The following is a 25,995-nucleotide window of genomic DNA, read 5'->3' on the forward strand; positions in this document are numbered from 1 at the left end:
TGACATTCCACATATTTAAAGAATTACATTTAATCAAAAAAATACCGATGATCTCTTCCAAATAACGTTGAAGCATCGTGGCCATAGGGAGAGTGGGCAGCCACTCTGAGCCACGTGATTGGATCACATTCAGGCTTCATGGGGCTCCCATGTGATTTCTTTACTTTGTCCTGCCCTCCTCACTCCCAGCAGCAGCACACTTGCAGATAATAAGAATGACAGTTGTGTACATTAGATATTCACGCCATTCTTGTAGGAGCACAAGGCTATCGTGAAGGCGCTATGTTTCACAGGTGAGCATAGTCTCCCAGTACGGGGCAGCGTGTGTACTGTGGTTTCAGCCAATTAAGTGATCAACGAGTGATTATAAAAAAATTGAAAATTTGGACTGTGACGCTCAAATACGTGGCCTGATATTTTGCAGACAATGCCACGGGATCGTTAAACAACTGACTGCGAAACAAGCAGAGTGTTTCATTGATGTATTCATCAATGCAAACCCCGTTGGCTGCACTAACCAGGGCTGCCACTGGGCTCCAACCACAAACCGCTTTAACGGGCAACAAAAAGTGCTCCTGCCCGATTATGTCATGGCCTAAACATCTACGTCCACTGGTAAAAAAACAACAACTGTGTGTCTTGCAGGACTTGTGTTTTCAATAAAGTGAGCATGTGTGTGCATCGTTGGGGAGCATATAGCACCATTCCTTTGCGCGTGTGCGTCGTGTAACTCAGTGGAGTACATCAGCACACACACTCCATTTGCTTTCTCAGTGAAATCTATTGGTGAATGCTAAACTACATGAAATGTGTGAACATTTTCACATTTTCTAAATTCCTCAGTCCTTTCGCATACACTGTAAGGGTTTAGGTAACTGCTGAGGCAGACTTGTTCACACATACTCGAATATTTATAATTGGTATGGCTTCACATGGGAAATAGTTGTTTTATAGCTTGCCACGATATTACTTTTCATGATACAATACTAATTTCACGAAATTATGATTATCGAATATCAGTTTCCCGTAACTTTGTGGTTGTACATCTTAGTTTCATTGCATCGTTTATGTGCTTTGCTATACTTCCAGAACAAATAAAGGTTTACTTAAAAGTTCTGCAACAGCAGTTGAATGGTCTAAGCCTGCCACAAGGCACTTATAATGCTCATGTTGACAGTTACACAATAAACCTTTGAACAATTACACAAACTACAAAACTGATGAAGTCACATCACCACCAAGCCGTCAATTATTTGGGCAAACTTTAATGGTCAATAGCTATCCAGTTAGAACTTGAGTTACTGTGCTCTAATAATTCTACGTAGATTTTGTCAGGACATAAAATATGACAAACATTTATATGACGAAACAGAAACGACCATTATTGTGGACCATTTATCGTGCGAAATATTAAAGTATCACAGTATCATGGCAATCATACTCAGCATAATAAAGGAGTCTGCCTCAGTGCAACAATCACCATGATCCAGCGCTGCAGTAATATTTTATAATATTACTTTTATATAACTGATTTTATGTATGTATACAACAAAGCATATTTAAGCTTTTGTTGCTGTTACAGAGAAATGTTATAATGTTGCTTTCAATATGAGTGACTTTGTTTATTTTTACTTTTGAAGATCGTCCTTTAATACACGATGTCTCCAAATGTTAATATGCCAGTTTAAAAAACCTAATCATTTGTAAATCCGCCTAAAATGTTCCAGATTTCTCATGGCCCCACATTGTAAAATCCAATCTCCCAACTACAAAGCCAATCTCTCAGCACCATCGCCCTCTTTGCTCTGAATACGGGTCATTTCTATAAATGTCAGCCTATTTATAATATATTCTGATGTTGTTATGCAGTGTTATTGATGAATGCAGCGAGTTTAGTTTTGTATGTTTGGGCATGGTTATTGTATTAGTAAGCAGTAAAATCAGATTACTACTGAGACATGTTATACTCAGCCAGAGTAGTAATAAACAAGACAGCAGAACATCACGTATCCACAACTCCATTACCCATACCTCACATTATCCACAGAAAATCATTCCACCCACACCCATATTTTTACCTAATATGCTTAATTTTACACTGCTTATCTGCAGAAAAATACATTTCAGATAATAAGATGGATTTCCGAATCGACTCCTCATTTCCGTGAATATTTAAAAGACAAAAGGAACAGTATTTCGGTGGCTTCAACATCGCCGGAGAGACGCTGTGCGATCTCGCGGCTCTCTGCACACGCCACAGGGTAGGAGACGATCACGCTCTCGACCCTTTTGAGTTGGTGGTCTAGACAAGGCTGCGAGTACTGTGCACACTGTGGCGGTCACGTGCTCGTGTCGCACGAGGGGACGCGCAGACGACCCTCTGCTGTGTGGGCAGCGAGCATGCTTTGGCGGGAGACAATAACCAGAACAATAATAACAGATGCGCTTCTGCAGCCGTCTGGAACGCTCTTCCTTCCGATATATTAGAAGCCACTGGAGATATGCACTTTAAAATGTATTTTGAAAACTCATTCCTTTGGAACTGATTTATTGTGTTGAGTTTTTGTTGTCCTTCCCCCGCACCTCCGATCAGCACGGCTGGCTACGTACGCCGCGGTGTAAGTTCATCGTGCGTACAACGCGCGTGCGGAAACACCTCCCACAGGACACGCGAACACGGCAGCAAGCGCCGCCAACTGACCGATGCACTCGGTTCCTCCTCGAGCGGCCGCGTAGCCCTGCGAACAGACGCAGCGGTAGCCGCCCCTCGTGTTCTCGCAGCGGCCTCCGGGGCAGGGCGCCGGGCTCCGCGCGCACTCGTCCACGTCTGCACGCGCAGCGACATGCAGAGATCAGCCCGCAGCCTCGCACGCTTACAGCGACACGCAGAGATCAGCACGCTTACAGCGACACGCAGAGATCAGCACGCTTACAGCGACACGCTTACAGCGACACGCAGAGATCAGCACGCTTACAGCGACACGCAGAGATCAGCACGCTTACAGCGACACGCAGAGATCAGCACGCTTACAGCGACACGCTTACAGCGACACGCAGAGATCAGCACGCTTACAGCGACATGCTTACAGCGACACGCAGAGATCAGCACGCTTACAGCGACACGCAGAGATCAGCACGCTTACAGCGACACGCTTACAGCGACACGCAGAGATCAGCACGCTTACAGCGACACGCAGAGATCAGCACGCTTACAGCGACACGCAGAGATCAGCACGCTTACAGCGACACGCTTACAGCGACACGCAGAGATCAGCACGCTTACAGCGACACGCTTACAGCGACACGCAGAGATCAGCACGCTTACAGCGACACGCAGAGATCAGCACGCTTACAGCGACACGCAGAGATCAGCACGCTTACAGCGACACGCTTACAGCGACACGCAGAGATCAGCACGCTTACAGCGACACGCAGAGATCAGCACGCTTACAGCGACACGCTTACAGCGACACGCAGAGATCAGCACGCTTACAGCGACACGCAGAGATCAGCACGCTTACAGCGACACGCAGAGATCAGCACGCTTACAGCGACACGCTTACAGCGACACGCAGAGATCAGCACGCTTACAGCGACACGCAGAGATCAGCACGCTTACAGCGACACGCTTACAGCGATACGCAGAGATCAGCACGCTTACAGCGACACGCAGCCCCACAGCGTCGGCGGGAGGGGGTCAGGGGGCAGGGCACAGCCCCCCACCTCCCATCTTTAATTCTGGAAGTACAATTACGATAATCTCCAGACTGCGACACCCCCGGAAATTAAGATGTAAATAAAGTTATACAAACCTGGGCGCACACGCACACACAGTCCTACGAGATTACGAGACGCACCCGCCGTGGCGTTTTCCTTTAAAACACAGGAGGGGGGAAGTTGCGTAAAAATAATCCGATACAATGGAGGGAACGTGAACCAAGAAACTACCCTGAGGTAGATAACTCAAGAAGCAGGGGGAGAACAGAGTTCTAGCAGAAACCAAAAGGCATTGTCTCGTGTTTATTTCTTTAAGACGAAACAGGAAAATTGTTTGCGACTGCTGAGCATAACTTGGAATGAATTAAAGTTTCACTGGAGTACATCGTAGGCGTTATAAATAACAACGTGCAATTTTGAAACAAAAATGGTGCTATTTCATAATATACGAATGCAGATTAGCCTGGATGCAAGAACCCCGTTTTATTAGACGGGATTGCAAAGAGCGATATTTGTCGTAAATAATGTTGCTTGAGAAAATGGGTTGTTCGGGAATGGCTACACGTGGGAATATTGCTCCTGCGCTTCATGCGGCTCTAATTTAGGCAGCGTTTTCAAAGGATCGCTTTTCCTGCAATGGGGGAGGCAGTGGCCAAGGAAAACATGTGCAACAAAAAAATGGATCACTGAACTAATCGCCACTTGAGTCTATCATCCAGCCATGCTTGCATTCTCCGCCCCCCCTCCCCTTTAACTCTTTCTCTATTCTTCGCTTCGTTAAGAAAAAATGTAGGAACTTTGCGTGAATAGTGGTTTAATTCATGTAGCCAGCCGGTAATGGTGCAGGGTGTAAGGTACCCCCTGCCCCATTTGCTGTGAAGTAGAAATTAAAAGTTGATGTTGCCTCTTAACCAACTCGCTCTACTTAAAGCTCGATCTCTGTCTAATGCAGTGGTTATTCACTTTGAATGTAGCCTTGCTCCCCGTTCATAATACAAACATAGGTGTTGATGAAACAAAGTAGTTGTACTTACGTGCCCGTGCTCAATTTGTGTTTCGATGATTTACCTTCTAAAGAAAATAAATTGGCATGCCTCGCACCCCCAGAAATGGCATCTCGCACCCCCACGGGGTGCATGCACCCCAGGTTAAGAACCACTGGTCTAATGGAATGATCAGCAATGGAATGCGTCTGAAAGGCCATCCACCAAGGAGATAGAGCGATGAGATCAGTGATGGATGTATTGTTTCATCGCATCATCATTACAGGTGTAAGCAGCTTGCCGAGGCCTGCATCCAGCAGTGGATTGGTCATGGCTAATGATGATGATATGTTGTATATAATGGAAGTCACATAAGCCCTGCAGTGATGAGAGGCAATATATTCACCACACTGGCAAAAACATTTAGAATGGGTTTCCTGAATCGAATCACAAGATCGAATCGTAACAAGTCATCATACTGAAGCAGGCTCAATCACTAACTGCATGTTAATTGCACCTCTGGTGGATTAAACGCTTAAGACACTTGGATAAAAAACCCAAGGGTTTTCTGAATCCCAGTATAACTCTACCGTAGCATTAAATAAAATCCATAAACACAGCAGTAAAATCAGAGCCGTTTCTTTAAAGTCACTGTACCGCTTGAGTACATATCAATTACATATCATTGCAATTAAAATAACTTTTAATAAATTACCTGCGGTCAAGAGAAATAATTGGGGCGTTCATGCTTAAGTTTGTTTCGAAGTGGCCGATGTTAAGCGTGCACGCTTACTTTGCTCTTCAAATAGACTGTGAATTTCAAAACAAACGCAATCAGCCTTCAATTAAAGCTATTGGCCACAGATGGTTCGGGAGACTTTTCAGATCTGAGCCATTTGTTTTACCCTCCCCGTCTCCTTCCAATCCTAGAAATGAAACGGCTGTTGGTGAGAAACGGCCACCGGCCTGATGTCGAAGTCGACTGAACGCACCGATGCAGTGAGTTAGCGATGGGTTGAGCTTGTAGCCGGCACTGCACACACACGTGTGCCCACGGTCCAGGTGAACACACTCGCCGTATCCGCAGATGTCCGGGTTCTGCAGGCAGGTGTTCACCACTGGACCAAAGACACACATTGTAACACAAACATTGCAAAAAACTTGAAAGAGGAAAAAGAAAAACTTTTTTTTATTTTACCAGATAAGACCCACTGAGCTATATAGCTCTTTCTCAGAGGTGACCTGTCCACAAATGATAGCCCAATGAAGTGCTTTATCATGTGGTAATTTATAGCAGCTAAAGTTAAAGGTGCAGCCATGCGATTGATTGATCACCCCGAGACTCACAGAAGGGCCTCCGATAGAAGATGCTCTCGACAGCCCCATATAGAGGAGCCTACGTCTGGGACGAGAGGGGAGTACCCTCGCTCTACCCCGCCACACGCGACCCGCCGATCGACTAACTGTGGTGAGCCCATTGGCACTGCCGGGTGGACAGAAGTGTGGGGATTCAAGAAACTTGTCCCATTGTTTCAACTGACATGCTGGGAAAATCTAGGCAGTGTTTAACAAATAAATGATTTACTGCATGAATACGATGTACTTATCTTGTGTGATATTATGAAACAAAAACACAGCGTGTGTTTAGCTACATGCAGTGTGCTGATTTCAGTAACATTCGTACGTAATTTTAATTGTAAATTACAACCCCTAGGGAATTAGGATTGGATCAGATATCACTCACCACTAATGTTTCCATTGTTGGGAATCGAAATCAAGGGCACGTAATGCCTCAGTGCAATTCATAATCCAACATACCACCACCACGCCCCTCGATATTCATGCATGTGAAATGCAAAATAGGTTGCACCAATTGTTGTATCATATCCTAAGAATCCTTTCAAACTAAAATAATATAAGTTGTATCAGTCTGCGGTGTTTATTTTAGTAAATGGCATAATGCGCAATTCGGAGCAACACAGCAATCATTTTGTTGATTTTTACTTTTTTTTGCGCAAAAGCACTCCGACGAAAATCGCGAACGTTTCGGCTCGTCTGAGACTTCCACACAAACTAAACTATGCAGCCGTGTCCATGCTAGCGAGACTTAATAACTCCATATTATTAATCTCCTTCCACCCCAGTCCAGACTGACTGTTGTGGGCCACTTGCTCATATGGAGCTCATGACGACAATTAAGTGCTCAGAGGGAAAAATAATCCACGGATGGGCCTGGCTCGGGGAAGAGCCAGAGAGACATACATCAACCCGGCGTAACCAAACAATCGAGGTGGCAGGGCATCTGCGAAGCCCCACATCCGCGCCGGTCCCGGGGGGAAAATCCTCCCGACATAATGAATTACCGGAGCTGGCAAATCAGGCCGGCCAACCTACGCCGCTGCCAAAAGAACTCGGCCCGGCGCAATTGTGTAAACACCGCGCCACGCCAGCACACATGCGTGCGAGTGAATGGCTAACGGGGTGAACGTTCCTGCAGTGAGCTGATCACTGTGCCCTGGTGTAATCCACTGTTAATTCACATTCCTCACCGATGGGACTCGAAACGCAGACTTTCCCATAATGTGTCAAATGAACAACGAGCGTGCTAACCATGGCTACAAGCCTCTTTTGAACAAAAACAATAAACAGCATTAATGCCACCGCCTAACAGGGCTTCTGGTTACAGCCTCTAGACAGAGTTTGAACAAACAGCTTTGTGTGAGCCACACCGGGAGGGCTGTGTACATGTTCAACCGAAGCATACCATTGTGCAAGTCTCAGAGATTTTATTGCAAAATGAGACGCTTGGCAGTTCTGGCATCTGATGTTTTGTTCTTTACTTTAATGTCCAACTCCCCGACACCGAATTTCTCTCAGCTGGCTCACAGGAAAATTACATCAAAATGAAAGGTTAAACATATATGGGTAAACTTGAATTAAATTAATACATTGGAGATGTTGATTCTCTCCTACTCATACGATCCTTACATTTTTGTATATTAAAGTGTCAAATTATTGTTTTATCTCCTTCAAGAAATAATAACCAGAGGATGAAGGGCTTGGCTCAGCCATATAGCTAAGCCAAATAATAACAATCATAATCTTGGCTAACTACCTCTTGGCCAATATCAACTTCTGTCTTCTTATTCCCATTATGGTTGTTCTAAGGAAGGAACACTTTCCGCAATAGCGTTGCATCGTACAAAGCCCTCCAATAAATTCACATTATCACCAGTGCACTACATGAAGCCAGTCTCCAGCAGAATTTACAGCTAATTCAGGACACATACCCACTAATGATTAATAGCCTTCATTACAGCGCGTGGGGCTTTGGCGGGTTATATTGATTCATTTGTTTTGATTATTTTTGTCTTGGCACACGTGGAGGACGTGCTCTTGTTAGGTACGTGACAGGCCAAGAAACAGAGTTCAGGCACAATAGGAAATGCACCTAATACCAATGTGGCATGCAGCGAGCGCATTTGCGTCGGCTATTATGGTGCAGAGTGGTCACTGAGCCCTGTGCAAAGTGTCCACTCTGCAAAGCACTAACAGAGGAGATAGAAGCAGCACTGGAGAAGCACAGAGGTCAGGGAGAGGAAGTCACATGGTTACATTTCAATTTCAGTCAACTAAGAACACAAACCATTCTGTAATGGGAAGAGAGGCCGTGTGGCCCGTCTGGCTCATCTCTATGATCGACGCCCTTTCCCAACACTGCTTTACTTTCCCAGAAGACATCAATTTCCCATTCCCCTACCCTAAATATTTCACCCGTTTCCTCCAAACACCTTATTTACCGAGAACAAGTCCAATTGCTTGTTACACGAGTTAACGGATTCTGTCTCTGGAGCACTTGCAGCCAAACAATCCTAATGATCTACAATTCCTCTGGAATAGATTTCCTGCTAGACCCCCAGATGCCAATTTTATGTTTGTTTGTTTGTTCCCATAACCATGACCTTTAGTTCCAAAATCATCATCGGTTCTTCATGGAATATGGCTCACGCGAGGCTCACGCGAGGCCAACGCCAAGTTTTCATTGATTTCCAGCGGTCGCTTTTATAGAGCCGTTGAAGGAGGCATTTTGATTGTCGCTCCATTTGGAGCCGAATGGAAAAGCGCTTGTTTGAACGATACGAGTTACATATCGATGTCCTCCAAAATACAATACAACCCCACTCCTCCCTGAAAGGGGCCCTGCTACCAGCCAATCAAGAGACTTGAGCCACCCAGAAATGGTATTTTTTGCCCAAATACACGTATACATATATTATATATATATTAATGCCCTTTCTGCACAGTACACGCTAGCGGTTTCATGACGTGTATATTGATTAATTAACAAAGACAATTTCGGTTTTACGTAGTGTCTACATCCTATTGCATTTCAGTGGAGAATGTGAGTTTCGATCCCGATGTAGGCATCGAGTGGTGCACGTGTACATTGCTGAGGTGTGATTTGCGCGTCATCGATGCTGGGTTCACCAGGACCCCACAGGCACGAGTGGCCTCAACCTTCACGGTTGTCGAGAGGCCCATTGGCAGTTAAACACGAAACAACTTGTACTTTGCACGTACGGTTTAATTCAACGTGTGAGTGCATGAATAATGCAAATTGTAAAATGTAACATGTCCATGGTTAAGTGATTATAACAAATTGTTCTTGATAGTGCACCCTTCACGTCAGGGCATCTCAGTACGCTTTACACGCAATAAAACGTCACTCATTTAAAACACGATTTTAAGAATGGATTAAAAATAGCTTTCAGAGATGGCGGGTTAAATAAATAAATATCAACCGGCCACAATAAAGGGAGTGAGGAGGAGAGGTGAAGAAACGGGCAGAGAAGGAGGTGAGATGGACGTCTCTGGATAAGAGGGGAGGAGATCCTTCTGATGACGAGGAGGGAGAGGGGGGAGGGTGGAGGGGGGATGTTTATTACCGCGGTGGCGAGATGTTAACTCCCTTGCCTGGTATACAGGAGGTCATGGCTTCTATCCCGACCTTGACGCCTGTATATGTGGAGTTTGCACGTTCTCCCCGTGGTCACGTGGATTTTTCTCCAGGTCCTCCGGTTTTTCCCTCCACGTTTGGAACCAACGTGCGTTTAAGAGTATTTGGCTGCTATACATTTTCACGTGATAAGCCACTTCGTTGGGCTATCATTTTCAGCTAGCTCACTTCTGAAAAAGATCTATATAGCTAGTGGGACTGGCCTGGTAAAATAAAAAATAGTTTATAGTTTAGTTTTAGTTGAAATTGTATAGTTTAGTTTAAATTACAACGGCAAAAGAGGTAGGGGGGGGGGGAAGATAAGTTCAAAGGAAGGTGAAGAGAGTTGGGGTGGTGGGGGAGACAAAGGTGGGGATGAGCAATGAGAGACTGCGAGGTTCCCGGGGACCTGGGCAGGGGGGAGCCGACTCCAGCACAGTGAGCGGCAATGCTTTAAAAACCAGTGAGAAGCACGTGATGGTCTCAAGATGAGATTTGAACAATGGGAGGGCATCAATTCGATGGGTACAGAGAGGAAGGGAATTCCAAACCGAGGGGACATAATGGGAAACGGAGTGACGAGGGATTTTAGGTAAAATTGAGGTCTTGCTAGCAGCTATTGGTCAGAGGACGGGACATGCCGAGAGGGGGTATCGGGACAGATGAAAGAGGAAAGATAGGAGGGGGGCAAAATTGTGGAGGATTTTCAGTGGGAGACAGCAGAGAGAAGGGCAAATTTATTTCGGCCTATGCCAAAATAATATTTGTACACGCCGGCTGTGATTGCTTGGCCATGCTGTGTCCCACGCCGTGCGGTGTCTTACCGGTGGCCTGCACGACGGAGAGGGCCTCAGTTTGGCTCACGACGATGGTGGAGGCCGGGAGAGAAGTGCGCCGTGGAGTCTGAAGGGCCGAGGTCTCGTGAAGGTCGGTGCCTGCGAGAAGAGTGCAGCCGTCAGGGACCACGCCTCTCAATCAATTCATCTTCATTTTACATGCTAATATCGCTCTCCTCAATAAAGTATGCATTAGTTCACATTACAACAGAACGGGAATGGTACAGGGGCACAGGGCTCGTATGCTTAATGTCATTGCGTCGTTTCCGCACGGCTTCATACATAAAAGAAACACCGTACATACGAATTCCAATGAAAAACCTGGACAACTCAAGGATGCCACAGGTAGAACGTGTGGTAGAGTGACACACGCACGAGGCCACAGGCTACCGTGTCCTCTGCGAGAGAGAGGAAATCTTGTGCTTTCTTGTTTTTTGGACATTAACCATCAAGATAAAGAAAAATACAATAATTTGAAATAGACATATTTTGTCTTTCATCTATGAAAGCTTTTGCTGATCACTGACAAAATGGCTGATCAAATGATGGGTCACTCAAAAGTCATGAATTGGACACATTTAGACTACTTTAGTAAAATAATGAAATCATACAGTCAACTTCTGTTCGTGGGCACGGATTTGTTGTTACGTTCATTAACTATGTGTATAATGTGCATTACATTATAGGTAATAGATTCGATCATGCTCCTTGAAACAAGGTTTTAAAAATAATTCAATTTATATTTAATGGGGTATTTTATTTAGCATGGACAGCATTAGCTGGGGGGCTCACTCCTGGGATAATGTTTATTCTTTGTTGAGAAATTTTGCACATTGGATGCAACTGGTACACTCGTAAATCGCTGTAAAAAAATGTACAGTAAACTCTCACTATATGCGAGTTCTAGATTCGACAGTTCCGCATGTCCGCGAGTTACTAAATGCATTCCAAATCCCAATTCGCGACTCGCCGGACTCCGGCACTCAGGAGCGTCCGTCGCGCCAGACCACCGACGACGGGGAGGTGCGTGCAGGAATCGCCCCCTCGGCTGCCTGCTTCGTCCTCACTAGAAACACTGTGCCTTGTTATCAAACACCTGCATTTCCCCGCGGAGTCATCCTCCTGAATTCCTCACCACCACTTTCACCTCCATCCCCGTCAAATCATCATCGTCAAAGTTATTAAAAAAAAGCCACATCGTTCTTTAAACTTTATTACATATTTCTTGTAGTCATTTTTTTAAATTAAATATTGAAAATTATCCCCCCCCCCATGTTCACTCGTAACAAGAACATAACCCCCCCCCCCCGCCCCCCGTTTCACAAGGCTTCTGCATTCGCTAACTCTGCATTCACGAGCATTTTCAAGAACGTAACCCTCGCAGATAGAGAGGCTTTACTGTACTCGTAGGTCACAAACCCTTCTTGGTATCCTACCAAGCACTGACCACATCATAGCGCTCCAGGCCGGGTAACTGCACATCAATCATCACGTCTCCTGTCCGAACAGCTGGATTATCGGCGCACGGCACCACGAGTTTTTAATCGCGGGCCTTGCGCACTGCCGTAGAGAGCATAAGTGCCCTTGCCAGAGGTAGATACATTTTTCATGCTCGGTTTTGCGAGTGGGTCTCATGTTCCCACGAGGTCTTTCCAGGACTCACCTGGAAATGATTTTGAGTGTGGCAACTGTATCAAATTAACGCTGGAAAGAAGTATCTGCTGTGCGATTGTTTTAAGTCGTGCGTTATGTTGAACGTGCTTCACAAACCGGCAGTCATTCGCGTGCGTGCGTGTGTACGTTTATATATATGCAACTGTTTAAGTGAAGAATATTGAATTTACACTGTGATTACAAATATACATCACCATTAAGGGTGGAACAATTCACATCCACCCCCAACCAGTGATCGGGCAAAATGGTGTGATTCAGAGTCGCGATTTGCTTTAATAAACAACACTTTTATTCCGACACTGCGATGAATGGTCGGCACCTCCAGTGGCTGTGGGTGTCACAAGCACGAATAACAAAAACGTAGATTTTTAATTTCTGCAATTGTATGCATTTAACGCGAGCTTAAAACTCGAAATTAGTTGATGATTGGATGCTTTGTTCCAGAATGCGTGACCATAGGTATGAATGGGGCATAATTCTCAAAGCGTGCCGTCTAATTCCGTTTGTTTCCTTTTCTTAGCAAGCACCAGCACATGGCAGTATCATCTGGCCACGACTTTTATGCAGAGCATGTGCACCTCGGGCACAGTGCATGCGTCTTGAAGGTGGGTCGAGATCAAAATGATGAAATGAAGAGGTGATCGGTAGCAGGTGGTAATACTTAAGAAAAAAGACATTTCATTAAAAACTGCAAGGCAAAAAAATGCCGATAGAAGTACGCTTTCAATCAGTGCTTAATAGCTGCTTTGTCAAATGGATCGGAAAAATGCACAATTACAAAGAAATAAGTCTAAATGTGCAGAGTACACGAAGAAGCGTGAAGGGAAACGTGTTTGGAATTACGCCGAGACAGAGAGAGGACCACGTGAATCAGAGAACAAAGTGGAACGAGGAAGTACGTTGAGAGATGAGGTGGAGCGATGAGGCGAGGTCGCCTACAGGAGCAAGATGGATCAAGGCAACGAGTAGAATCAAGAGAAAAAGAAACAACTTGAGGAAGCCTTCATTCAGCCAATCATAGATAACATCTGATGATGATGACATAAGCATCCGTAGATACGTTAAAAGATAATATTTAAGGGTTAAACATGGTGTATAAATACACAGGATGTGAGCTAGAACACACCTGCACAAAACTCACCTTCCCATGTCAAACAATTTCTAACCGCGTGCAATTACCCGCCAATTCACGAGCACATTCCTTTACGAAAATTAGAAACACATCGCCTCATCGGCGATCTTCAAAAGATGGGCCCCGTGAGCTATTCCGTTGCCCGGCCTCGTGAGCAGAGGCACGTGAAGCAACGCCGGCCGTCGTGAATGCACACGCCGGCCCACGCGACGAGCACGACGGGAACACCTTGCTGGGGTGGAGGCGGCGCGTGCGCTGTGGAAAGACGACGCCCTTGCGCGACGATGAAACACCGGTGAACTCACGGCACCGTGTGTCCCCAAGCTGACGTGAGCATTGGCCAGTGTCAGTGCTGGACATTCCAAACGGCAAGGATCGGCCTCTTCATCGGATAGCCGCCGCTAACTTCTTAGTAGATAATCGGTCCACACACACTCCGCTGTGGCCTTGCAAGGAAGACGATATAGCAGGCAACGTTTCGGGCAATAGGCCCCCTTCTTCTTAGCATGTATTGGTCGTGTTATTGACGAGTTACTTTTATACTATATTTGTATTTACGTGATGTAATCCAAACACCTCTATTATGGATATTGGTCGCGAAAGCCTACGTGGTAAACTCAGTTTTTGTTGTCAGTGCTTGTACACAACTCCCAAAGCAATATAAACAAAGTAGTTAATATCTCAGGAGATAGTGCTTATTTTATTAACCTCTGAGGGAAGATGTCCAAGAGCTCAACTTACAAACTCTCCATGCCCTATCGACGACTCTCTATGAAGTGGCAACCAAATGAGTGAACAGTCGAGCTATAAAGAGGTCGGTGTTGACTACAGGCATGCGTTTAACAATACATTCACAACATGTCTGCAATGCACATTGGAGCACAGTTGGTAAATTACCATCAGTGAAATGGCCAAGAAAAGTCTTTGCTATTGGGCAAACCTGTCAGCATAGGGACTTTACTAATGCATGCAAATGTACAAATGCAATGCTATTGCATATGAAGGATCAATGAGTATCACTCATCATCATCAGCCAAGTGCAATCCACCACTGTGAATGGAAACCTCCGCAAGCCGTTGCCATCTCTCATTGTCTGGCGATGCGACGATCCATCTTTGCTGCTGCGCACGAGCAGACGGCGTCGCTGCACCCAAGCAGGGAGACTCAGTCCCGGATGGAATTCTCCGTCACGTGGTTGCCTTTCCATCAATAGCCTCGACCACCAACCATTCATCCCTTTGAGCGACGCGTCCCGATAAAGCCCGTTCATATTTCATCACAATCTATGCGATGTCCCTCTGCCATGCATATTTTCTCTAATCCAAGCGTTCCTCTGTGCAAAAGCCTCCGTCTCTCATTGATTCTGTGCATGCTTTGTTAGTTTGTCCCGTACAAATAAAAGCATACATACGAACCTGTGATAGTTTTTTTGGCGTTATCGGTGCTTGGAGCTGTTATCACCTGTCACAACATAACACGTAGGAATGTAATTGTACAGTCGTTAAGATTTCACTTCCATGACGATATATCGCATACAAATAATAGACATGCTTAAACAAATACGAGCAGTTATTCGTTTTAAGAATATGAATGTCAGCTTTACGAAATATTCCATGTTTATTAATATGTTAAGATACTGATTGGTGGAATTGAAAAGAGAAACCAAGTATAATAATGATAAAGGGGATGCTGCTTTTCCCACATGTCTTGTCAGCTTTGCTTTTTCTCTCTCAATATTTTCCAAATTATTATCACAACTGTGCTCTTGGTGTAATATCACGAGACAATTAACTTTTCATTCCGTGTACTACAACGCTGTGTCAGAGAATGTCCCCAGAAAAAAAAGTAATAGAACTACTTTGGAAGTTACTTCAATAGACCTCTCAACTCCCGGGATGCATCTTCTATACATTGTATATGTGAGTCACCAAGAATTCGCAGAGCTAGAATATGTTCAAGCCAGGGAATAATCTAAAGTAAAAACATTTGTAGTCTGCTGATAGGGCTCAGACCATTAACACGTTAACACGTTGACAATTCAGTTTAATCAATTAGTTATTATGATGCTTCTTTACCCAGAAAAGCGTCACTGAGTCTCCAGACTCCGTTTCAGGAGGGTCCTGCCATGTACTTGCAGCAGGGGAGTGATTTTACAATGCGTCATCCAAATTTAGTAATTTGCAGGTAATATTTCAGAACTGGCAAGTTTGGCCATGCAATCAATTACATTGCAAAGGGTTCTTTGGTTTGCCATGGGAGTAATCCAGAGAACCCGGAGCAAACCCATGAAAAAAAGACACCCGAGTGTGGAATCAAACCCAAGTTCTTCTTGCTGTGAGGAACGAGTGTTTCCGCTGTGCCAATCACGGATGTCTGCTCAAATTTAAACCCAAGGATCTCAGCGGTCCGTCTTCAGTTTCGTGACACGACATTCAGCCTCTAAGATAATCAGCCACCAGGCCACCTCCTCTCTCACGAGTTTCTGAATATTTTACGCGAGCGATATTTTCTTACCGGTTCGCCATCAAGACTTGAATCTGAAATATAACACAAAAGGAAAAAAATTATGCTGAAGTTAAACGCGTGACATTGTTAAATAGCTCGATGCAAAGTCAAGCGCACGTGGTACAAAGGGAAAATCTGAGAATTTAGTGGCCGATTTAAAAAATATATGTATCTTCAAGAATCCAATTGGATTGCTTTTCACGCATACAATTTGCATTGTTGCCATGATAATACCTCGGAAAACAATACCAGTGAGAAAGAAACAGAAACGAGAAAAACAAATGATTCATTCTAAATTTGAAGCTTTCGTGACTGCAAGGATTCATACTCTTAGTTCTTTCGGTAAAGTCAGATCTAGAAACGGGTTGAATCACTCCTGGGTGAGCAGAGGATTGGCTGCTGGGACGGTTGTGGGGGGGAGGTAATATATCGTTCCTTGCCTATTCTAATTTAGCTTATTGTGCTGAAATGGCAATTTTTTATTGCACTGCGAGATATGAAGGCCTCCCCACGCTGTGTTGGTCATAGGGGTTGTTTGACCATACTTCACCACGCTGGTCAGTAGGAGGTCCTACTGGCCGGTTAAGGTAACGTTTATCATGGCCACGAATTGAACCAACTTTTAATTTTGACTTAAAACTTTCTCTACCCCGCCCCTCTCTCTCCCCCTATCTCTACCCCCTCCCCCCATTGTCCTACACACTGGGACCGCGCCGCTCGCCTTGAGCCCCACCTCCATCTCGCGCTTGACTCCGACATCGGCACCGGCTGCCCCGCCCGTGCTGGTGACGCCGCACAGCTTCCCTTGCTGCTGCTGCTGCTGCCTCGCAACTCTCGTCCCCCGCCCACACACAACTTTGGAAGCCCTTAGCAGCAGATGCGTTTGGAGGCTTACCCCCTCTTTTCTCTCCCCCTGATGAAGACCGCTTGTGTTGCGATCGAAACGTCGTGGGTGTTATGCTTTTACTTTTACATTTTATTTTTAATTTAAATTGTATTAAAATTGTATTTTTATTTTCTATCCACGTGACTTCACCAAAAGAACCAAAGAATATCAACCAACTTTGCCGGGTTCGTCGCACCGTGCGTTCACCCCTGCGCCACTGCTCTCCTGTCAATCTTAATTACTTCTACAAATTGTAACATTTTACTATTTTTATTTTACCAGCTAAGGCTCATCGCGTGGAAATTGATAGTAGCCAAATACTCTAAATGCGTGTTTCTAAATGTGGAGGGAAACCCCGGAGGACCGAGAGAAAAAATCCACGTGACCACGGGGAGAGAAACATACAAACTCCAAATATGCAGGCGTCAGGGTCGGGATGAAACCCACGACCTCCTGTGTACCTGGCGAGGTAGTTAACATCTTGCCACCGTGGTTCACCATGTATGTGGTGAACCTACGATATAGCAGTATGGAAAACGCCACCATTGCACGACGCCCCCTCGTCCACGCGATCTGCCTTCAACATCGAGGAGCGACCGGCACGGTGAAGAATAATCGAACGATTCCCAGTAGCCACTTAGTATGGGGAAGCCTCTCCTTCAGCGGAGGATTTACAAAAGGGCTATAGATATGCATGCCTCTTAAAGTGTGTGTTGGGGGGTGTAGCGGTTAGCGCACCTCCGATTAGTACGGTTCGCTACATACAACGCGAAATAAGTCCAACACATATACACACACAGCACACTGCACTGAGTCCAGCGACTCGAGTTCCATTCCAGCTCACGGCCAACACCAGTGACGATTATCTGAACCGGTTCTGGGCCTCCACCTGGTTCGACTCAGCCCTAAATGAGTCCCTAGTGCGGTGTGTAAACATCGTCACTGCTCGCCAACAGCACTTGTCCACGGTCAGTTAAGGCTATACGGAGGATCTTTGTTTGGGGGGGGGGGGGCATGCGTGTGACCTTACAGACGTCGATCTTGGGAGGCGCGTGGTGCTGGGGTAGGCGCGGGGGCCCAGGGAGCGCGTCCCCTCTCCCTGGGTCGACGGCGGCCGCTGCCTTGGCCGGTCGCTCCGGAGTTATCTGCATTTGCTCCACGTCCGTCAGCTTCCGCACGTTGAGCTTCATCTCAGACGAAGGGAAGTGGTAGCCCATCCCAGCCGGGCACGTTTCTTTGAAGGAGGCTTTTTTTACATTTGAAAACAAGAAGGCATGTCAGTCCATCGTGTTGCCTTGCATCAGTCACATGCAAATGGTTTAACATTATGCATCATTAGGATTCATGAGTAGTTTATTTTAGGTATGAATGTGGAGGTGTAGTTTTCGCTTTTTTACGATAACCTTCCACCTTCCGACATTGATTTGCTTTTTTCAGCAAACCAGACTGTTGAGAAGCAGGCATAATGTTGACAATAGTTAGTGATGGTTTCGCTGGAGATTGCGTCCAGCATCTTCCGGCGTTGGCGAATCTCAACTCTCCTGTGAAAGAGCTTGCTGATTTGGCTCCTTAAGTAGGTGCCGTAACATCATCAGGCCAGCCCTGCAGATGAGCCGGTGCAACAATTAGTGCTGATTGCTGCTTTATTGGTTGGCTATATTGGTGTGACAAGGTGACTGTCTTTATTGGCTGGTCTTAAGTTGGGGCGGGTAATTAGCTGCAGTGATGAGGGACGCATAAAACGTCTATCATCCACGCCTCCGACTCGCACAGTTGTCGACGTACGGTGCGAAAGAAGTTCAACATACTGTAACATACATACATTAATTGTTCTTCTTGGTTATTTCGGTAAAGTCACGTAGAAGGGAAATAATAAAACAAGTCACAAAAGCTTTAAATCGAAAAAAATAATACATTAATTGCTTGTGATAACAAAATAAAAATTAGGCCGATCGCAGTCAGCTTTCGTTTGCAAAGCTAATGGGTTGAGGCTGCATTAATACTTGGATGGGAGACTGCCTGGGGACACCAGGCATTGTCGACCTGAGCTGCAAGGTTTTCAGGACATGGCAATGCAGAAACTGAATCTTAACTTCATCTATGAGGAAGTTTGAGCATTACCCCTTGTATGAGTGTATATGTGTATGAGTGTATGTTTGTATGTACGTGTGTATGTGTGTATGTGTGCATGAGTGTATGTGTGTATGAGTGAATGTGTGTATGTGTGTATGAGTGTATGTGTGTATGTGTGAATGAGTGTATGAGTGTATGTGTGTATGTGTGTATGAGTGTATGTGTGTATGCGTGTGTGTATGTATGTGTGTATGAGTGTATGAGTGTATGTGTGTATGTGTGTATGTGTGTATGTGTGCATGAGTGTATGTGTGTATGAGTGTATGTGTGTATGAGTGTATGTGTGTATGAGTTTATGTGTGTATGTATGAGTGTATGAGTCTATGTGTGTATGAGTGTATGTATGTGTGTATGTATGAGTGTATGAGTGTATGTGTGTATGTGTGTATGAGTGTATGTGTGTATGAGTGTATGAGTGTATGTGTGTATGAGTGTATGTGTGTATGAGTGTATGTGTGTATGTATGAGTGTATGAGTCTATGTGTGTATGAGTGTATGTATGTGTGTATGTGTGTATGTATGAGTGTATGAGTGTATGTGTGTATGTGTGTATGAGTGCACATGCACTCACATAGGCCCTGCGGTGGGCACTTTTCACAGTTCTTGCCCCAGGCCTTGCCGACGCTGCAGCAGCAGATATGCTTCGTCAGCGGCAGTGGTATCGGCAGAACGCACTCTTGCCCGTCCATGGCTCGGTAGCACATGTCGATCTTGGACGATAACACCATGTCCGCTGACGAGAGAGACAGAGAGAGAGAGGCCATCATGAGGGTGTCATTTAGATACAATTGTTGTTTGACCATACTTCACCACGCTGGTCAGTGTGGCTTGGGGAAGGGTTGGGGCACCGGACCGGTTCAGATATTATTTGCCAATGATGTTTACCTTTTGGCCGGGGAACTCCCACCCCACTATTCTGGCAAATCGCCCGAAGATGCTGGATGTAATTACCATTGAAACGTCGTACTACTCAAATTGTAAATGTGGGCTAAAGTAGTGAACTATTTGTCTTTTGTCAACGTGACACATTTCTTACTGATTGGCCGTGTCGGGTGGTGGAGGGTTGCGACACATTTATACTTACGCGATCTAACCCAAAAACCTTTATTATGAATAATACTGGTCGCGAAAGCCTGCTACGTGTTCAACTCCCACCCCCTCGACGTTGGCAATTCTTGCACGTGATCTCGAATCGGTGTCTTCCTCTTTACGTCTCGCGATGTAAATCAACGCGTTCCTTTTTCTCCCCGCTTGCTTGTGCGCATTCATATCGTGTTCCATATCTTTCTTCGTCAATGACCATTTTTCTTTAGGTCACATGTCGCAGCAAGTAGTGCACACGGTACATCCCGCATCTCTATTACCGCGTCCTAATAAACCCACGTGGAAAAGCGCGTGAAGCCATTGCTTCCCAACGGGCCGGCCGATGCCGCGCCCAGGTAAAACAATATTTAATTCACCTTGACCAGAACGTGACCGATATCCCAGCTGCAGGCAGTTAGCTGCACGCTCGTGCAATCATTGCTTCCCCGGGGTCCCTGGCACCACCCCACGGCTGCTAAACCGCGCCCAATTCTAATTTCTCCGGGCCGCGGGGTCAAGCGGCGTCCCCTGGAGCCGTCGCGCCACCCGTGCCTGCGCTGCGCGGGCGGGCAGGTCGGTGGAACACAGAGCCAACTGTTTCTCGGTTGTGTTCACTGTTTACGACTCGGCTGGGTTTTGTGGCACGCTCTGCCGTGCCCGCCCGCCCGCCCGTCCCGTGTCTCACTCCTGCGTGTTTTAACGTTGATTAAATACGGTACAGTAATAATGGGCTCAATTGTTATTGGAATTTGAGCAATGGAGCCGCGTTGAGATTGTATTTTTTTTCCTCTTGTGGTTGGGATTGGGTGAGGTGACAAGCACGGGTTATAAAGCCCTCACGTTACAAAGTTGATTGCTGATTTTTGTTCAATTCTGGGGCAATAAACAAATATTGGTGACTAGATTTAACAGAAAAATGCAAACCTATAGCTGAGTTAATCTAGAACAAACACCCTGACTCATGCACGTTGTATGGACGTTGAACTTCTTCCGCACCGTACGTAGCCAACCGTGCGACTCGGAGGTGCGGAGAAAGACAACAAAGCTCATACATCCCATGGTGCAGTCTACCAATTAAATTAGATCATTTAAATTTTAATGCAATTTAATTTGTGCACATCCATATTGTTCTTATTGTCTTAGGGTGTGATTGAGAGTATATGTCTACTAACGGAAAAGTGATCTTACGTTAATTAAAAAAACTTTTTTTCATTTGTGCGTTTGATTTTTGATACTTTTAAAATGTTACCAGATTTCTCTGGGTCGCACAGTGTGCAAAGTGGCAATCTCCAACTCTAAGCCAGGCAAATGTTGTGCTCTCCCTCTCTATACCCTCAGGAAGGGCCTCTGCCTCGCCCATCAGGGTTCAACACCCTTCGATGGTCACTGGAATGGGTAATACTTTCTCAGGAGTCGCTCACGGCCGATATATGAAGACACTGGCCTCTCCACCGGGATGGGATGTGGAATATCCAACGATGGTTAAAGACTGCCGATGGGGATACACAGCCTCGTCTTCATGAAGAATGGGTCGCTGTGACATTCACCGACATTTGATTTCCAAGCATCGCTCACAGTGTGAGGAATATCTACACCGGTCCTGCCCCCCCCCCCCCCACCCCCTTCACCAGCCCACAATGTCCAGTGTGGTGAAGTATAGTTAAACAACCCCGATGACCGACATAGCAATGGGGAGGCCTTCATCTGGGAATGGACTAGACAGAGCTGGAACTAACTGAAGCTTGGAGATTCCTGAATTGATGAATTCTGTGGTTTCAATAATTCCACCAATCCGAACGATCCCATTGTGAATCGTGAATAATGCAATCGTGAGGATCACCCAACTCTACTGCCCTAGCTGAGCCAGATTCACTGTGGCACCACCCGACTACGGCGGTGACGACTCGGTGACCTGACAATGAACTGGGGCGCCTCACCAGAACTCCCTCCGCTTGACACTAAAAACAGCAAAGTGTGGGGGGAATGGGGGGGCCGTTTGCACAAACCGTTAAGTGGACGCACCTGCGGTGCCGTTGGGCGGTGGGCAGCTGGGAGCAATTAGAGGTGAATCATCCCGCCTCCACGGGGTAGCTAAGTTATAGGCTCCACCGTCCTCCCGGTGACGCCCCTAATTTGAACTCTGCTCATAGGTACAGCAATTGTATGGGGGGGAGGGGGGATTTTTTTGTTTGGTTGGCGGCTGCTTAAGTAGTAGCATGTGCACCTATCGTGTGTCGTTTCAGGGCCTATAGTGCCATGGTTTGCTGTCGGCGAGGGGGTCTCCAACACTCCAGTGCCCGTGGCCACCGCCGTCCGCCTTTCCACGTTGGGCAATCGTCTCCATTCACAAACAAGATGTGCACGTATTGGCGGTACACTGATGCAGCATAACATATCAGTCCCCCTAAAACAGTTTAAAATCTAAATTCGAATCAGCAAATCTGTCTGTACGTCCTCATTTGACTCTGTCGCCAAGTATGACGCGATTCGAAGGTTTATTCAGTCTTATATTGTAAGTGTACATATGAAGTTAATCTGTTTAAGCCACTTTAACTGACAATTGTTATTAGCCCTTAAGATTTACATGCATCCCTTTTTGCCACCTGGGCTGAAAACGCCACAAACGTTTGTTTAAATAATCCTGAATTAAATTTCCCTTGGGAAATATACACCTTAATAACTACTTAAACACTGCAATCTAAAACCAACATTTCCTGTGACCCACCTGTAAATTCACCCAACTCGAATTATATAATAAATCAATGGACCTCTCTGAAGTTGGCTAACATTTCCCTGGTGTGCAAAGGGAGATGTGTGCTGAGCTGCTCATTTTAGTTGTTTGGTAAAATGTCTAAAATGTCAATAATTCCAATTCTATTCTTGCGTATGTTCAGGGGCTAGGTGCAACGTCGAGGTCTGCTCATGACGAGAGGGCTTCTTCCACAGAGAGTTCATGTCGTTTTGCAATTGCTCTTCCGTCGAACGAGTGCAGATTTTGGTGGCTTACTATATGGTCCAGAGTGTTGCATGGCCACAAATCGCACCGTGGCTTGTTTATGCAGCAGATGTGCCTATCAGCCTGCTGATGTTCCGATGCAGTTGAAGGTATGCACCTGTGTGTTTGAGGAATGTCAATTCCAACAGTTCTATCGGAAGGGAACAATTCTGCTCGCATGTAGAAACAAGCCAAGATAGAAATTTAAACCTCAGAGAATAAGCGAGCATGCCCCAGATAAAGTGGCAATTGTGATGTGGCGCGGCTTACACATGCATTCCTGGCCAAAGGAGTCCCACAGGTACCCTTCCATGCAGCTGCATCTGAAGCTGCCGTGCTGGTTGATGCACGTGCCATTGGGACAGATGCCGCGGAACTGGCACTCGTTGATGTCTGCGGAGCACAAATGCACGTGTCGCGTGAGCAAGCAGCACGAAACAGGTCCGTACTAATCAATGTAAATGGTTGCAAGAACAATAATAATACGTTCAACACGTAACATGCCACAGTATTCGCTCGCTCTCGAAGAAAGAGAATGACACAGAGGTGCGGGGAGGAACCACAGAGAAGCAGGAAGGCAGCCAATCGGTGAGCTGGCGCCAAAACATTGCCCAAGCTCTTCGGTTCTCCATATATGATGGTGTGACCAATTAACGAGTGTTTAACGTGTGGGAGGAAACCAGAGGACCTGGAGAAACTCTAGGCGTGCAAGGGGGAAAAACTCAATCCCATACAGTCGGAACAGGTGGAGTCCACAATTTTTATGCACTGAATTTTCCTGGAAAGCCAGGGGTATTGCACCTCGACACCCACAGGAAGGGAGTTTAAAAACTTTTGTGCGATCCACAAACCCTCACTGGCTCCACAGTACTAGAATGCAGGCGTGCACCACCACCCGGCTTAGAATGGAATGTGCACGTTTATTAAAAAAATACTTTTTTACATATATAAAACATTTGTAAATGTTTAAATGCTGAAAAAAACAATGAGTCTTGCGCGTATTATGCGGTCAGTGGTGCAATTTCTACATTCCCATGGCAGGGGGCTCGTCCTTCCCGTTGACAGCCACTGTTTAAATCCCGCAAAATGGCACTTAGTTTTAGCGATGCTGGAGGGAAGTCATCTGCAATCTTCCTAGCGTCCTTCATAAAAGAAGGACAAAGTATGCCTGCATATCCCGACAGAAAAACAAACTTTCGACAAACATTACATAGCAAATCTAGTTACATATTACACGACTCTAAGCTGAAGATGACATTTCTGAAAAATTAATCAAACATTAATGCGTGCTCGATTGAACGTGTCCAAAGATGATGTTGCTTGCCGCAATTTGTAAACTAAGCGGATGTCACGGTCGTGGCTTGTTTATACTTTGCACACAACAACACCAATACATGTTCCATATATTAGTTTGCGAATGTAAGTGTATTTATTCCTTCCAGCGTGAGCTTGCGGCAATCACGTACCCGAGAACTTCCAAAGCATGAACAGACTTAACGAATGCAGACGTGTTCATTAGGGCGGCAAATGACTCTTCCCGCAGCTATGAATCTGCTTTTGCGAGCACATAACGATCTATTTTAAGATTCGTACAACACAGGAGGGCTTAGGAAAGAGCATGCAGTAGCTTTCAAACGGGACGCTCCCCCACGTGCCTCTTCTTTCATCTTGGGGGCTTTAGCGCAGCCTTGCGGGCTCGCGAAATGGTTATTTAGTGACAGTTATGGTCTAGATTCTGAATTATAGACCCAGCGTTTAGCCGAAAAAATTTGCGAGGAAGCCAACGGTGCCGTGCGCTTGAAAATCACGACGGCCGCAACGGCAACTTCAAAGGTGAAGGCGTGCTGATGCCGAACGGCAAGCATCAACTTAATTGACGCCCGCAGGGGATGGCACTTGCGGAGGGGGGATCCGTCGCAGGGGCATAACGTTTGTCACCGTAAGCGAGGCAACTTGCGTTTAAGAGTTGCAGGATTAAAAGAACACGACTCGTAAACGTAAAGTGAACGCATTTTTTGTGAGTAACAAAAAAAGTCGTGGGCTTGAGACTTTAAAAGTGCGCAGGAATTGTTAACGCGTGTACAAGAGTGTTGCTTTGGTTGGGACTTTTTACAGCACCATTATAATAAACAGAGACATTACCTCTCCGCTATGAAGAAGGGCCATTGCTCAAAACGTCACCTATTACGGATTTTGTATCTGCTTCGGGCAGTGTTATTGATCAATGTGAAGACTTGCTGTTATTGGTGCTTGTGCACCCTTGCCAACGCGGTATCATATTTAAAAATAGATTCCGGACCTTATAAGATCACCATCGTTGCTATAACATAATGAATTATGGATCTCGCCCGAAATGTGGCTGATGAGCCCATGGTAGCACGGATTCTTTGCTTCTGTCCCACGCTGATTGAGCGGCGTTGTAAGGGCCCTTGCTCACGTTGTTAATGGCTTCAGGCCAGACACGATCGGCTTGTGTACAAAGCCGTCGCCAGAGAATACCAAAATCCCAGTGGCCTGTGTCCGGGCTTCAGGCGGGTCTTTTTCAGACAAGCTACGGCTGTGTTCTGTAAAGGACGACGTCGTTTTCGTTGCCAAGATTCATTTAAGACTGGTTGCACGACCATATCATTTTGGGTGTGGAAACCAAAGAAGAAAAAATCCATTTGAACAAATGCAAATTATGTAACTGAACTGGCTAAACAAGTGAGCATTTTTCATGGTATGTATGAGCGCACATTTATTTCCATCACTAAGCCACACAAAGATGAGCACAGCTAACAGCTGGAATTGTGACAAAAATGCGAAGTTCTCCATAAAAAGAAGCAATGCCTCTCGAAGTAATGACCCTTGTACAAGGGGCTGTACAAGTGACCCACTTCCATAATCAATAGCGCTTTCTCTGTTCATCTCTAGAACTTGTTTTTCAATTACCTGTGGCTTAGCACACGTAGTTTGCCAGGTTTTACTACGATCGCGTTTTGTCCATCACTCGTCTTTTGTTACTTCCATGTCGGTGGTCTTCGTCTTGTGTGACGCCCACAGACAGTGTCCAACA

The 25,995-nt window shown here is 45.8% G+C and overlaps 1 protein-coding gene across 1 annotated transcript in view; it reads right to left on the bottom strand.

The window, feature by feature from the left end:
* The window catches only part of LOC144723440 (latent-transforming growth factor beta-binding protein 2-like), a 135,100-nt gene that overhangs the window by 42,594 nt on the left and 66,511 nt on the right, over positions 1-25,995 (bottom strand). The window contains exons 10-17 of the mRNA XM_078602201.1: positions 23,211-23,333; positions 19,434-19,595; positions 17,760-17,975; positions 15,853-15,875; positions 14,754-14,799; positions 10,521-10,631; positions 5,693-5,818; positions 2,702-2,827 (exon numbers count right to left, since the gene is read on the bottom strand). Coding sequence (XP_078458327.1) covers positions 2,702-2,827; positions 5,693-5,818; positions 10,521-10,631; positions 14,754-14,799; positions 15,853-15,875; positions 17,760-17,975; positions 19,434-19,595; positions 23,211-23,333 — 933 coding nt within the window. The remainder of the gene's footprint in view (positions 1-2,701; positions 2,828-5,692; positions 5,819-10,520; positions 10,632-14,753; positions 14,800-15,852; positions 15,876-17,759; positions 17,976-19,433; positions 19,596-23,210; positions 23,334-25,995) is intronic.

This window comes from Lampetra planeri, chromosome 18 (assembly GCF_965212315.1).
Source record: "Lampetra planeri chromosome 18, kcLamPlan1.2.h2, whole genome shotgun sequence".
Taxonomy (NCBI): Eukaryota; Metazoa; Chordata; class Hyperoartia; order Petromyzontiformes; family Petromyzontidae; genus Lampetra; species Lampetra planeri.